Source organism: Crotalus tigris, unplaced genomic scaffold, assembly GCF_016545835.1.
Source record: "Crotalus tigris isolate CLP2741 ecotype Arizona unplaced genomic scaffold, ASM1654583v1 scf7180000017601.7605149639:7615979, whole genome shotgun sequence".
Classification (NCBI taxonomy): Eukaryota; Metazoa; Chordata; class Lepidosauria; order Squamata; family Viperidae; genus Crotalus; species Crotalus tigris.
Window position 1 is genome coordinate 5,965,055 of NW_024096505.1, and position 16,489 is coordinate 5,981,543.

General features: G+C 34.7%; 1 protein-coding gene across 9 annotated transcripts in view; it reads right to left on the bottom strand.

The window, feature by feature from the left end:
• The window catches only part of ITSN1 (intersectin 1), a 95,129-nt gene that overhangs the window by 55,525 nt on the left and 23,115 nt on the right, over positions 1 to 16,489 (bottom strand). For 8 of the 9 annotated variants that reach the window (XR_005553590.1, XM_039318793.1, XM_039318776.1 and 5 more), the window contains 8 exons: positions 15,403 to 15,563; positions 14,170 to 14,349; positions 11,400 to 11,493; positions 7,960 to 8,060; positions 5,878 to 5,941; positions 5,616 to 5,753; positions 2,133 to 2,248; positions 952 to 1,214 (listed from right to left, as the gene is read on the bottom strand). Coding sequence is in view for 8 of the 9 variants with exons in the window: in XM_039318793.1 (XP_039174727.1) it covers positions 952 to 1,214; positions 2,133 to 2,248; positions 5,616 to 5,753; positions 5,878 to 5,941; positions 7,960 to 8,060; positions 11,400 to 11,493; positions 14,170 to 14,349; positions 15,403 to 15,563 (1,117 nt within the window). In the remaining variant the exon portion in view is untranslated. The remainder of the gene's footprint in view (positions 1 to 951; positions 1,215 to 2,132; positions 2,249 to 5,615; positions 5,754 to 5,877; positions 5,942 to 7,959; positions 8,061 to 11,399; positions 11,494 to 14,169; positions 14,350 to 15,402; positions 15,564 to 16,489) is intronic. The other variant, XM_039318803.1, reaches the window with a different exon arrangement.

Consider the following 16,489-nt stretch of genomic DNA (forward strand, 5'->3'; position numbering starts at 1 on the left):
TTTCAACCTATATAATACTGTATGTATTAGTATTGTATTCATACAAACAATGCAGATATATGTCTCCCTGTCATCTTCCTAACATAAAACTAGATATTACGTAAGTTTTGGATTCCCTTCCTAGTATTTCCTTGGATCTTCACTCTAATTAAAGTATATTTTAATTAGACACTTGTGTGGTTATACAAATTAACTCTCTACAAGAATGCACAATTTATGAATGTAAGAAAAGTAGCCAGATTAGAAAGTTCCTATCCATCCAAATATTAGTATGTCAGTTCAAGTGGTACTCTACAGAATGAAAGATTATAGATAGAAATGAGCTTACAAAGCAGAAGAAGAATGAAAAACAAAGGCATTTTACTTATTAAAGTGAACAGAGATTCTGAAGATAGCTAATAACTAAATTAGTATACTAATTAAAAAAAATCAGGCAATTTGATTATCAGGCAAAAGCTGCTTGAAATGCATAGATTTGATTAAAACTTATTTTAACCCAATTTTATTTGATAAATTAGTTGCTAAATACTATCCCCTAGAAGCAATAAAAAATAATGAACATGTGAGGTAGACAATGCTTTCTTAGATATTCACTGTCCTTAAATTCCAAGCTGGCAAGGACTTTTTAAAGTTTTAGTACCAGAACATTCATTTATGCTTAAAAGATAAGCAATAGGCAGCAATAGTTTAGATTCAGTGCAACATAAAGCCAAAGTTTGCATAGTCATGATTTAGAGCCAAGTTAAGGAACCAATACTTAAATGTATCTTTCCTGACAAAATATTGCAAAAATATTAAATTATTCCTTCCTGCCCCATTTTGCCAAATATCTCATTTACACAATTTTGAAAACAGAAAAAAAGAAAAAGAAATACAAGATATTGTATTTCCCAATATAATTTTTCAACATAATTTTGACAAATGAGTGTTCCTCTGAAAATATTTATTTACCTCACGCCTTTCTATTTCTTTCCTCCTTTCCTCTTCCCTCTGGCGTTCCAATTCTCTCTGTTTTTCTAATTGTTTTTCTAATTCCATTTGCCTTTTCCGCTCCTGCTCCTGCCGTTCACGTTCCTTCCTTTCCTGCTCTGCCCTTTCCAGCTGTGCAAGGCGTTCTTGCTCTTTTCTTTGTTGTTCCAAAAGAGCTTGTCTCCGCTTTTCAAGCTCTAGATTGCCACGTTCAAAGTTCTCACGTTTTTTATCTTCAAATGTAACTTTAAAAAATGTTACAATTAAAATTCAGATGTGATTTATGCATATATGAACATGAAGTTATATAGTCTATCTGGAATGTACTTTAAAATTGTAAAATCCTATACAAATGCCTGATCTTTATTATTCTTATAGATGGATTTAGATACATATATATTACCTTGAGTGTTTTTTTGATGCACCCTGTTGGCAAAATTTCTTACCATGCATTTCTCTTCTATATGTCACAACCATTATATATACTTGATGCTATTAAATGGGAATTGGCCTCCAGCAAATAGATATTATCAGTTGCGATTTGTGGAGCAGTAACTGGGTTACTAAAACTGGAACGATGAATCATACAATAAACACCTTTATTTATTTATTTTATTTATTTACAAATATTTATATGCCGCCCAATCCCAAAGGACTCAGGGCGGCGTACAAAATAAGGACTCCCAAATACAAAAAAATATTCTGGCATGATCTTCATGATGGCAACACTATTATAGTACAATTCTTTCTGTTGGTGCAAAAATAATGTTGGAAAGCCTAAATAATGTTGAAGAAATCATTTTCATGGCAATTTCCACGAGGTGGTGTATCAATCTACTACGCTGCTATAATGATTGTTTCTGAAATAATGTGAGAAACAGTTGTATTGCAATCCTGATAATAGAAAAGATAAAGTGAAAAATTTTATTGACATGACCACTGCAAATATAGTTTTCGTGGTCTATTGTAAATAGTCTCTTTGGGGTTTTCTCACACCAACGCTGTAATAAAGGCTTCTTGATTCAAATGCAACCTATATATCATACGATATAATTTCCATAAAATACCACATATTTCTTAATTTCAAATAAACTCTGGCTTTCAGAACTTAGTATCTTTCAAAAACAGGCGGTTCAATTTTATTCATTTATATTTTTACTCACCAGGCAATTTCTTTTCCAGTTGCTGCTGTTCTTCTTCTAATACTGGTTCTTCTGGTAACCGCTGCTCTACAGACATTGAACTAGTGACAGATACACCACTGCCAGAGCGAACTCTTCTATTAATAAAGAATAATGCATTAAAATATATGCTCACATAAAGCTACTATTATTCATTCTAATATTGTCATTTTACTTCCTTCCCAACTATGCAGATAACTAATTTAAAGGTTAAAGTTCAGGATTATTAAGCCTAAATAAACTGCAGTGCAGGCATTCATTAGAAACTAGTACAATGGATGAATTCAACTTACAAAGCCATTTATTTGAAACAGTGATATAAAAGTCTACTCTGCAACAAGACTGTATGTGTTCATGATTCGGTAGTGGACAAGCAGGATGAACTGCCATACATTACTGAGACCTGGCAGAGGCAGGGAAGCAATGCTTCCATCTATTAAATCTGCCCAGCTGGTTTGTAGGTTTTGCAACAAGAAGACTGTCAAGGAGGGATGTGGCATTGATCTAGTAGTGTAACATCTCAGTTGTGGCCGAGTACCTTTCTATGCAGTTATGCTCTAAGGAAAAGCTAGAAATCCTTTTGTGTACCAGGGTAAGCCACACTAGGTACATCAGACCAAGAGGCAACTCCACAGGAAATTTGTGATTTATTAAAAGTAGGAGACGCTAATACAAGCTATTCCCTAGAGCACGGGTCTTCAAACTTGGCCCTTTTATGATTTGTGGACTTCAACTCCCAGAATTTCTCAGCCAGCGTGCCTGGCTGAGGAATTCTGGGAGTTGAAGTTCACAAGTCATAAAAGGGCCAAGTTTGAAGACCCCTGTCCTAGAGCGTAATTCCATAAAAAAGTACTCAGTTGTAATAATAATGACTTGTGTGATTGTGCTATGCTCTCCTTCTTATTCTCATGTCTGTCTAAGCTGTTTACCCATACTTTCTACTTGTTTTGGATTTAACCATATTTATCTTGATACAATGGCAATGGATCTGGCTTATCTTCATCAAGATAATCTTTCTTTCTTTACAGCTGGCTGCATTGCTGTTCTTGAGGATCCCTTCCTGAATTTCCAGACCTGGTTGTCAACTTAAGTGATGAATATCTTTCTTCTATGCTGATACTGTAGTTTAGTTTTTCAATCTCCAAGTGAATATTACTGGGTTGGGTTGGAAACTGGGCTGTGCAAATGGTGGGTGAGGGCACAAAACTCCATTTGTACATGTGCAGGATTAGGTTACATACACGAAACCATCCCCTACCCCCACCAGTCTGCGGGGCCAGAAAGGTTGGGGACCACTGTAGTAGAGCTCAAGAGTTCATGGCCTTTATGACCATGTCCCAGGTTATCCTGGCACCAACACACATGGTTGGCCACATATTAGACGTGGTTTTCATCTCTTAGCAATTGCTGTATGATCTGGATGCAGGGGACACAATGATTTACCATTTGTAATGAACTGATCATTTTCTGATCCACATGCAGTTGACTATTGCCTGCTTCCTTCTGCCAGGCTGTACTCATTTGAATAATCCACACCAGACCACTTATGAATCCATCTGATTTCTGACAATAACTGGGGATTTTCCCAATGATCTGGCAGGGAAATTGTTGATGACCTAATTCAGGACTGATGTGAAGTGGCATTTTAAACACTTGATAAAGTTGTTCCAAGAGACTTCTCTTCGCTGGCTGATTCCAGGTGGCCCTTGGTTTCCAAGGACCTCTGGTAAAGGAAGAAGCAGAAGCAATGCCCATGGTGCAGAAGAATGGCTGAGACTGAATTTGACCAAGTACAGATATATGCTTAAGTTGGGCCTACTCTTTGGTGATAAGGCAGGCAAAGCATTCTGACTCCTCCTCTCTTATTATGTTTCAGACTGCCATCCAGAGGCTCTATTTGATGGTCAACTTGCTTTTTATAAGTGCTACTCTGCTGACTTACCATTTGACTGTTCTGACAAGTTTGCCAATAAAGTCATTCAAATTTGCTCTTATGTAGACTCTATTTGCTTGGAGTCTAGGTGATGATTGGGGCATCAGGTTATTTATTCTTTGAGGAAAGAATAGGGTGCTCTGTAGGTTCTCTTGACCATCTGGATTTTGGATTCTTGCCCCTCCTAGATTCTTTGGCTAACTAGAGTGGGATTTCCCTGGATTTGGGAGGCTGTCTCATTGTCAGAGGGGTCAATACTGGCGGTGTTTAAAAAGGGATTGGTTCATCTCTTCTTTAAGAGACTCTAGAGATAATAAACAAATACTTTGCAGTCTCTAATCTTCATGTTTTGGTAAAATTTGTTCAGATGCTAGATTTATTGATCAGCAGATTGTTTGGACTCTTCAGTCAAGATTCAAATCCAGGTACAGGACAAAGACAGTATCAGTCACTCTCATTAATGAACTCATTAATGAACACTGTTTGGTCCAAATGAGGGTACTTCAATTTAATAATTTAATTTAATAATTTATTTGACAACTACACGAAATCTTAAACAGGTTTAAACTTAACAGTAAGATAGAGGTATTGTTTGAAACTGGGGTTCCTCTATGGCTGTTTTGCCTTTGTAAGGGATTCCACTGCTCTTGAAGGAACAGGTCCAAAATCTGAGGGTCCTTTTGGACTCATAGCTTTTGCTGGATCAGCAGATGGAGGTGGTAGTGGAGGGGGGAGTCTTTGCCCAGCTTCAGCCTTGTGTGTTAGATGCCACTTCACTTGAGCGATGAGGGGCCTGACTGCAGTGGCCCACGACCTCATCAGTACCTGATCTAACTATTATAACAAGCTTTACCTAGGGCTTCCTTTAAAAACCACTCAAAAGCTTCAGTTGATGTAAATTCAGGGGCCTGTATTCTAAAACATGTTCACCAGTGGACATACATTACACCTACCTTGTGAGCCCTGCAATGGATTATTAGTTTCTGGATGCAATTTAGCATGCTGGCTTTAACCCATAAAGCCCTTTATAGCTTGCTGGCTTGTTTGCTTATTTCAAAGACTTATATGGCTGCCCATCTTGTAAAAAGGTTGGGTAGTTTGGTATCAGTTTATCTGTAGTACCACATCTCCCCATTAGAGTCAGCCTGATTGTGCTGGATTTACTGGTCAGGGGACCAAAACCCATAATCATTATTCTTCCATGATGGGGCTGAGTCTCTTGAATAGTTTTCCATTGGAGGTTAGTTTGTCCCCAACCTTATCTGCCTGCTGGAAAAAGTAGAAAACAGAGCTTTTCTTCAGGATTTTTTTGGGGTGGTGGTGGTGTCACCAGGTGACTGTTTATGATTACAGCATAATATAAATTTGATTAATAAATTTAGAAAAAAAGAAAAAGTCACCTCTCTCAATTAGAAGAAATGAACTTGGACATTATATTCCAAACATAATAAAGCTATCTAAAATGCAGCAATATCGTGATTAGAATTCCAAAGATAAAATTCAGCATCAAAATGAAAAGCTGTAAATTTTACCTAAATGAAGGAGGAATATATTCTGGAGATAACACAGGTGGCAATGGCTGTCCTGACATAGCCATATCGATTAAATGCATAGCTAGAATAAACTCTTCGGCTGTCAGTTTTCCATCTTGATCAATATCTGAAAGATTCCTATTGAGGGGGAAAAAAGGAATGTCTAACCTGAAGTTTATTGATAATTTAACTCTGAAATAAAGCAAACTAGTGAGATCTGAAAAACAAACTGATCATAAGCAATTTTATGAAAAATATTTACCATATTGTAGCCAACTGAGCCTGTGGTAAACTTGACTGCATAAGGATAGTTCTTGCTTGTGGACCTAATAAATGGGAAACATGCCACAATGATACATTTTAATACAGAATTTTCAAAATGGTTGCCTTGATTTTTTTTATTTATTCAAATTTAGTAGCTGCCTGAGTCCAGTGGACTATGATGAAATATTTATAGAACATATTCATAAACAATGCAGCCCTTTAGAAAAAAATCTTTTCTATTCCAAAGAAATGTAAAAACAATTCTTAATAACTACTTTTCCAAAGATAATCAACATGTTTTAATGGCAAAGGGAACGATTCTAATCAATGGAACGATCAGTTCTACAGCTTTGTATATTACATTTTATGTATGTATACACAGAGATATTTCCATTAATAAAACTTGTTAGTTTAAAAAGGTGCTATTGTCTCATTTCTGCTGCTATATACTAATATGACTAACAATTCCATACCATGATCTTTTGCACAGGGCCTCAATAGAAAATACAGATTGTTCACAGGATAAAGGTGGTTCACATATCAAAATTAAAGCCATTTTAGAAAAGTACAGTCATAAATGAAACTCAAAAGTGAAGTGACAACTTCTCTAGATGTTTAGAAACAGATAGTCTTCAAATACTGCTTCATTCCTGAGCATCACATTCTGGATTAGTTAACTTTTTGAACATGTTTCAGAAGGCAATCTTTAATATGTTAAGAGTTACATACTTCATGTATACCCTATTTCTTTTTAAGAATATTGATGAAAGCTAAGTAATAAGAGACTTCCTTTATAGCTCAATTTCTACCAATAAGTTCAGTATTTATAACAGCAAAAAAATTAAAAGGGAAGTATATCATACTGCTTTCGTATACACAGCGTAGATTCAGTCTACTCTGTTATGATTTGCCTTTGAACAAATGTTGTACCTTAGTAATGGTAATGCAAAATACTTAATTTTATTTTATGTATAGTATATGTTGTACTGTTGAGATAGTATTGGCCTTAAAAATATTTCACCTAACAGTCACAATGAGAGAATGGAAGGAGGCAAAAATGCACATAAACTTGCCAAAGCACTTGCAATAGTTAAAGAGCTCTAATCAGGTTAATATCTTGTTAGAACTGAATCTGTTCATCCAGTCTGGCCAATTCAGACTGGTCCTCAAGAAAAAGTCTGCCAAAAGTTCCCTTCTCTTTTGTTGCCTTCGAATATGGATATGACAGCAGACTGTCACTGTAATAGCCCCCACCTTAGGGAATACATTCCCTTATGAAATACTTTCCCCCTGGAAGTAGGTATAACAACTTGCAAAAATTCTAGAAACAGTTTAAAACCTATATACCATGCATTTTTGACCCTTACAATGGACATTTATCTTTGTTTTATTTGGGGATTATTTTTGTTTGTGATTATTTTTTGGTTTTGACTTTATTTTTATGTCCTGATTATTTATGCTTTTAGGTTCTTTTTGCTAGCGTTGTATGCTGCTGAGTCTCCTTTAGAATTGCCATGGGATTGTGAATACTGTAACAAATAAATAAATGCTTTTAAAACTGCATTATTTCAAAAAAAGGTATTGTAAAATGAGCTATGTTGTATTTGACTAGAAAACCATTACCACGAACTGCTCTATGGAAAAAAACAATTCTAAAAGTGTGTTTATCTAATAATACTGACAGGGTTCTTAATTTAAACTATTTATATTGGTTGCAAGCAGCTGTAAGAGGATTTTGGTCTGAAAAATTAAAGTTAAATAAATAAATAAGCTGAATCAAATGAAAGTTCCACATTGCACAACATAAGTTTTCCAAAAGAGGCCAACAAGATGCTGCCTCACTTTTATTTCCCTAATAGCTAGCATTCAGAGACATAGCGCTTCTAAATCAGGAAATTCCCCTTCACCAATATAACTAATATCTTATTGACATGACTTTTTAACCACTGCATTACACAAATTTGAAAGTATTTAGCAGAATTAATCAACCAAACATATTTTGAAACTAAATATACTTTAAATGTATTTTATTTAAACTGAATATAATTTTAAAAGTTCATTAATATGCATATTCTAATACCTGTTAAATGTCCACTCATTGTTTTATCATGACTATTGAATAGCTGCCTGTATTTTAGTCTTGATGACTGAGGAACAGCCCACTCTACTGCCGGAGATGCACTGGAATGATAGAACAGAGACAATAAACCACAGCTCCAAGAATACTAAATTCTAGATTAGATTCTTTAAAAGTAACTTTCTCTTTGTTCTTTAACATTTTAATACCACTGAAGTTGGTCACTTAAGTTATCATTTTACATCTACCTTGGATCAATAGAATTTCTGCAAAGAGGAATTAGCACTGTGAAAATACCTTAAAAAATCAGCATGCCTCTCACCAAGTTTTTAAAAGATACGTTTTCATTTTTGTTATCTATAATGTGGTTTTTCACAGTTCTTTTAGCATTATGCCACAAATGTTTGTTGTAATGAACTTTTCCATTATCATAAAATTTTCCTTTAATATATATTCATACTTTTTTTAACTTCTTGGATTTTTCTTCATAATTACCTTCTCCTGACCATTTTAAAGCATCCATACTGTATGTTTCCAATATTACCAGTACAATACATGAACAGTATGTAGTTAAGATCACATCAATAAACATACTTGTCATTAAACCATTGTACAAACAATCTGAAAGGTACTTGATGTGAAACACAGATTAAAAGCTTAAATGATAATGTCAAAAAGTAGGTCAACACTTTGAACTATGAAACCAGTTCAAGACTCAAACCATGACTTGTGTTTCCAAATGTGTATAAAAGTATGCTTTCAACATTCCTTCTTATTCCTACTACTTGGCATGTTATATTTTTAACATTCCAAGCAGAATAGATTTGAAAGAGACCATTTTATACTATCAAGTCAATCCCTCCTCTCCTTAGTGCCATAATTCAAATAAAAACCTCCTGGTCAGTTGGCTATCTAAACCTCCACAATGATACCTGATTTTACTGTTCAAAAGGTTTTTTTTCTCATATTCAATTGGAATCTTTCCACCTGTGATTTTAATTCAACTGAAGAGGTCCAACATGTTTCTCTTTAGTTTTATCTAGCTTAATATAATCATTTCCTTTAATTTCTTTTCACAGGATTTAGTTTCTAATCCCTGGATATCTTTATGGAAGTTTTTTTTAATGTGTTCTAGTTTATCCCGAATCTTTTCTAAAATGTGGTGCCCACAGCTGGATTTCAAGGTAAAGTCTTTTTTTTTTATTGAAAATTTTTAAAGATTTCAAGGTAAAGTCTTATCAAAACACACTATACAATTATTTCATTGTTCAAAATAATGAATTTCTATCCCATTTGTGCCTACTACAAGCATGATGCGGAACTGTCATGTTAGCCTGAGTTTCATTAGTTTTTCAAAATCTTTCACTTTGATCCATATTTCTTGTTTAACTGAGTTGATTTCTAGCAGTTTGTAATTTATTCTAAAGTAAGCTATAATTAAAAAATAAGATAAAAACAAATCTTGTCAGACTGATTCCAACAAATCCAAACTGAATTTTAGTAACAATTTTAAGTGTTTAAGATCAATGCCTTTATGATTCCAAGGACTGATATCATACTAAATAATCTATAGCTCTTTGTATATTTATTGTATACCCTGGTCACATTGCATTTCTTGCAGGAGTGCATTACCAACTGACGTGACTTTTTTCTTTGTGTTTTTATAAAGCACAATTGCATCTTTTTTTACTACTTAAGAATTTATCAGTCCTATATTCCATTCTATAAGGTAGCTTTTTAGTCCCTTTGACATTCAGAGACAGTTTAATTGGCAAGATTAACTCAAAACTCTTGTTAGCACTCCCTGTTTTCTTGCTCAGTGAGCCTGCTCTCATGAACCTAGCTGCCTTTTATTCCTCTTTCAGTCTCTATTTTCTCAGCAGAGAACAGTTATTCAGTCACCCATATTAGGTAAGCAGCAAGTCACAGGAAAGAAAAAAAAATACATCTTACAGCTGAACATGCAAACTCTAATAGCACACAGCCTCTGGTTACTCTCCTTTTCTCCTGCTTGTTTTCTTTCTTGGTTCTTATGCAGATAAAGATACTGATACTGGGAGACAGCTAAAACAGAGCTAGTCCCATTAATCTTAGACAACTTTAGATTCTTGGCAGAAGATTAATTGCTATGTTCTATACAGAGGCCTCCCAACATAGTCTATGAATACTAGCATTGCTACCCTACTAAGAGGCTTCATTGAAACAAATGTTAAAACAGATGCCCATGCTGATCTCCAAAATAAGACTGTATATGAATAGGAATTACTAACACCATTCAAAATACGTTTGAATCAATGTATCTCAGAATTTAAATTACCCAAATTTAATAAAATATGACATTACCATTTGCAACTCACATCTTTATTCTTAACTGTTTAAATTTCTTTATACTGAAGTTCATTTGTTTGGCAAAATGGAGTTTGTTTTATCCTATGCCAGCAACTCAAGTATCCCCAAAAGTTCTTGGATTGCAATTCAAAGCCTTCTCATCAAACATGGACTATGCATCACATTTAAAGGAATCTGCTTAGGAAAAGCTGGCCTATAAAATTTTGACAGTGAATCTTAAGAAAAGGAGTTCCTGCAGATTTTACTCTGCTAGTTGTAACCGACTACAGGGAATGGCACTCATCTCTGTTTCAAGGGCCATTAAGCCACTGCTGTTGGAAGACGTTTCTGTGGTCATGTGGCCACCAAAAATATAAATATTCTCCAGAATTCAAATTTATTACCATTTATGAGTACACCAGTTTTGTTCAATTATAAGCAATATATTCTGATCAATATTGCAACAAAATTGCAATTGCAATAATTAAGAAAACTTCTCTCCTAAATAACAATGCTTTTTTATAAAATTATGCTTTAAGATAAAACATGACAATAAACCAGTTAAATATATATTAATGAATATCTGTGAAATACTATACATGATGGAATAAAATGGAGAATTTCAGTGTCAAAAACAGATGTAGAGGAAGGAGAAAACTGCATCCAAACATAGGCATAATCAAAATAAATGGAGAATTTATTACATGGTGACAAGAATAGTTAGCAGTGTAAATCTAGCTAATTACTTTTCCAGATAAGTCCAAATCTTATTATTTATACAAAACTTTAATCTATGACTATCTTTTCATAACAAAACAGATGTACAATATAAAGTATATTAAAGACTATACATAATTATTCTTCTACACAATTCTAATCAGTGATCATAATAAAAATTATATTCTATTCTACACAAACAAGCTTTTCAACAGAATTAATTCTTTAATTTCAGATTTTTGAAATGCCCTATTATAGGCAAAGAGTTCATTCCTGATATCATTTATTTACAAGTAGTCTTCTTAAATTTAGTGAAAACATTGGTATCTGAGTATCTGCAGGACTGACATTTTTGACAAAGCTGCCAAAGTACTTCAGAACAAAACAGTCTTACTTACCCAGCTACATCAAATGATTGTGCTTTTTGCAGCTTTGCATTTAGTTGGGGTCCTCCACCAGATCTACTGAAGGAGGAACTCTTTGGCAATGTTGCTGAAACATAACAATTATGTTTTAAATTTGATGAAATTAAATGATTAATACACAAATTATTTTACCTTAAACTGCAATTATCAAACATACTTTTCAATGTACAGATTACAATACTGCTTATAACATTGTACTTTTTTTAAAAGTACAAAGGATCATAACAATTAATATTAAATCATATATTAATCAATTAAACAAAATATGAATTGATTACAGATCTCTTAGATAATTAAAGAATCTGAGTACAAAATGTAACACGTTTCCTCAAAAGTAAAATAAAACCTACCCTGAAAATAAGTCTTAGCTTGATTTTGGGGAGTGGGCCTAATATAAGCCCTACCCCGAAAATAAGCCCTAGTTTTGGGACAAGGCAAATGCCTAAAAATCAAGTTAGGGTGGGATAGGGGGATGGAACTGCCCCACACACACTACATTCCCTTTCCTTACCGGTAGGACCACTGCAAGCAAGCCTCCTACACCCCGACACTTGTTGCACTGCATGGCTCATCGCACCGTTGCCGCTCCTTTCAGCAGGAGGTTGCACGGCACATCAGGCTGTTGCCGTTCCTCCCAAAGTGCCATGCAGCATCCTGCCACTACCGGTGGCATCGACGGGAAGCATCATGCAGCCTCCTGCAAATGGCCTGAAGCACTGCACAGCTTGCTGCTACAACCAGCAGCAGTGGCCCAAAGCACCATGCGGTCTCCTGCCATGACGGGTGGCACTGGCACAATGCGCCAGGTGGCATCCGGCCGCACATGGCAGCAAGCGGCTGCTGAAGTCAAGCAGCAGTGTGACAGGTGTTGGGGCGTGGGAGGCCTGGCTGCGGCAGTCCTAAGGTAAGGCATTCCCTGAAAATAAGACCTAGTGCCTCTTTGTGAGGCAAAATAAATATAAGACCGGGTATTAAACAAGGGTTAGAGTTGTCTGACATTGATCGTGATATCCACAGCAAACCACGATGCCAAAATTATTTCATTTGCACTGTGATGTCATCACACAAATGCCATTATGTATTTGCAATCTTGATATCTGATACAATTACTTAAGCTGCAGCATTTGCATGATTTCATAATGGACAATTCATTGTTTCCTATTCATACCTCTCTAGGGCATGGATATGGTCCACGTTGTTGCTGTATCTATTTAATAAAGTTATTTTATTTTCTGTGGGCTGTGTACAGTACAATAAAATTGTTTATACACAACTAATTCCCTATGTATTCCTTTCATGTAATTACATATTTCTTGAATAGTTTTCTGCCAAGGCTTAAGAAAGACCTGGAATATATAACCAGTATATTGCAGTAAAAGGAGAAACTGATCCCATACTGTATTAAGCTACAATTCATTTAGCCAGTTTATAGAATGAAAGCCAATTAGATATTACAGCATTATGTGCCAAAAGCAAACAAACCAAATTTTGGTTTAGTACAGTGTGGAAACTAAACCACTAAATGGATATTATTTATAAAAGTGGAAGACAATTTAGGCCAAGCAATACTTCAGAAAGATATCAATCTCATGTCTAATATTAGATTTGCTTAAATATGTAAATATATGCACTTGCCTTTATAATATTTTAACATGGCTTAATCAGTATTTAAAAGACATGGAAAAGCCAACCAGTGTAATTTTTCAGGGAAGAAAATGATAAGCTTATTAAAATTAATCAAATTATCAAAGATTTAGTGATATTACAAAAAATTATTAAAAATCTGTGTGAATCAGGAATGCAACTTTATAATTCTGAATACTGTTAAACTCAAATATTTGATCTAAGATGCAATAATATTTTGCTATGCTGTTATATATAAAAACTAATAAAGAGTCATGTAATTATACTGCAAACACCAGGATTCTGCAGCTCCTTGGATTAAATCAGACAGAGAACAGTCTGACCCTGAAAAAAAGGTGGGGTTGTTTTAGTGTTGCAGACAGATGTTAAGTTCACACACTTCAAAGAATCTTTAGGAGACTGGATCTGAAACACTGTATATACCTCTAGCCATCACGATGTAAAAAAGATGTTGAGACTTTAGAAAGAGTACAGAGAAGAGCAACAAAGATGATTAGGGGACTGGAGGCTAAAACATATAAGGAACAGTTGCTGGAATTGGGTATGTCTAGTTTAACAAAGAGAAAAATGAGGGGGGACATCATAGCAGTGTTCCAATATCTCAGGGGCTACCACAAAGAAGAGGGAGTCAAGCTATTTTCCAAAGCGCCTGAAGGCAGGACAAGGAGCAACGGGTGGAAACTAACCAAAGAGAGAAGCAACCTAGAACTAAGGAGAAAGTTCCTGACAGTTAGAACAATTAACCAGTGGAACAACCTGCCTCCAGAAGCGGTGAATGTGCCAACACTGGAAGTTTTTAAGAAGAAACTGGACAGCCATTTGTCCGAAATGGTATAGGGTTTCCTGCCTGAGCAGGGGGTTGGACTAGATGACTTCCAAGGTCCCTTCCAACTTTATCATTATTATTATTATTATATACCATTCAATAAGAAAATAATGTATTATAAGTTTAACAGATAACTTAATGTTCAGAGTAGAATTACATTGATGTCATACATAAATATGTGATTTCATTTTAAAACACAAATTATTTTTCTTTTAAATATAAAATATAATATGTATAAGCTCTGGAAACCTAAATGTTGATAATTCAGCATACCGGGATGACCATAAACTGGTAGAGGTTGGATAACAGCTGGTGCTCCATTAGCAACAGGAGGCACAGCTGCTGTAGGAACGGAAGATACTAAAGGTGGAGACATTCCCACAACTGGTATGGATGTCATTGGCCCTGGTGCAACAGCTGAAAGAGGTGGTATACTGGAGAGACCGCTTATTCCTGTAAGAGAAGTTTTCACAATTACCATCATTGGCAAGCTACAAAGTCTTTTATTACAATGATCTACATGAATAATTGTTGAATAAGTATAGGTCTAAAATTGGAAAAAATGTTCCGATTCTGGAATAAATCAGACCAAGAAAGATTTTCCAAAAGAACAAAATTTGAAATAATGTTTCTCCATAGGGAAAGAGAATTTGAAAAATGATCTCTTGGCTCCTTTGTTTTTCCAAGTTGGGATCACAAAAGTAGATCAAGGGGGTTATTTTTTAAAAGGTTTAAAATATTTTAACATTTCCCTTAACAATGAAAAATGCAATCAAAATGGCGAAAATGCCCATTGAATCAAATGATTTTGCATTTACAATTATATGGTTCACTTAACTGTGCCTCACTTAATCATCATAAAAGTGGTTGTAAAATCAAGTCTGATATGTGGTGCCTCAATTTACAATCCTGACATACAGCCATAATTCCAGTCCAATCCCAATTGTGGTGGCATAGTGCTTAGAATGCAGTATTGCAGGCTAATTCTGCTGACTGCCAGCAGTTCGATTCTCACCAGCCTTCCGATGTCACTAAAATGAGGACCCAGATTGTTGGGGGAAATATGCTAACTCTGTAACCTCTTAGAGAGGGCTATAAAGCACTGTGAACCAGTATATAAATCTATGAAATGGTAATTTCTGAATTTAAGGACTAAAAAGGATTCCAAAAGGATCTGAAGGGATTATTGTTAAAAGAGGAAAGGGATAATGAGTTTGTAACTGCTGTAAAGAAGGACAGAAGATACTTCACTTATTATTTTTCTTTAACTGTATTGTTTTCTGTATTTTTTCTTTTTCTTCCTAAATTTCTGTATTCGTCTTTTATTTGGATAACTCTTAACGAAAATTAAAACTGCTAACAACACGTATTTATATCATAAGTGAAAATCTGTATCATGTTTGTTACAATTGTATTAAAGTGATCTCTGAATAGAATGACAGTATGTAGACAATATGAAATCTACAAAGTACTTCAGAAAGATGATGTAATATAAAATATTCTTACCAAATCCTGGGGTAGTCGAAATAGCAATGGGAGGCTGCTTCATAATAGGAGGTAATGCAGAAGGGAGCTGATAACCTTGTAGCTTTAGTTTGATAAGTTTCATAGCTATAGAAAATTCCAGTTGGTCCATTCTCCCATCATTGTTCATATCTGCCAGAGCCCTAAAATATCAGCATTTCAAAAAAGAATCTTGCAAATTCATCCAAAAGCAAACAAAAGTTATATTACTGTGCCAACATTTTCTCATGTGTTCTTTTTATCCTAAGGTAGACATTGGTCCACACAGTCCAGTATTATATATTGTGATAGCATCAGTTTTCAAAGAGTGATTTTAAAGTTCTAGAACAGTGCTGGACAATATGCAGTCTATCAAACAGCCCTGTGTGACACATAAGCATTTTTTTTTAAAAAAAAACTTAAGTCTGCCACTAAATATTACCACCACTGTCATGTAAGTCATATTGCCAAGCATTTCCAACACCTCTAGACTTCACAGACATTGCCAACTCCATACTGTTGTGCTGTTCCTGGATGCCTAACAGCATGACAGCTATTCTTTAGTGGCCTATGATTATTTCTAAGGTATTAATCTGGTTCTTTCCTCTCTAAAAGATATGGAAGCTCGCTCTAGAATATTTTTCCTCTGCCCAAGACTCTTTAAACTAGCTTTTCTTTAACCTAATAATCCCCAGATGTATTGGATTTCAACTTAATATTACTATGAACTTCGAATGTTAAAAAGCTAAATACTAGAGATTTTCCAGGTTAATACACATCCTAAATGAAATGAATGGTTTCAAATAAATTGTAATACACGGTTTATGCTAATGTGATATAGAACAGAGCCAATTACTTTCTTGCATTATTTTCATACATTACTCCTGTCATTAATGTTTTTGCCAGTTAGTAACCAACAGAAAGCAACTGGTGATGTTTTTCTTCTTATTAGACTCCAATTTCCTTTACCAGGAACTGAATCAAAATTAAATCTAAAGTTCATCTTAATGAATTAAAGTAAAATTAATTGGTGTTTTAAAACTATTCGTAGCACTAAAATTAATATCACTTTGCAAATTACTCATACAGA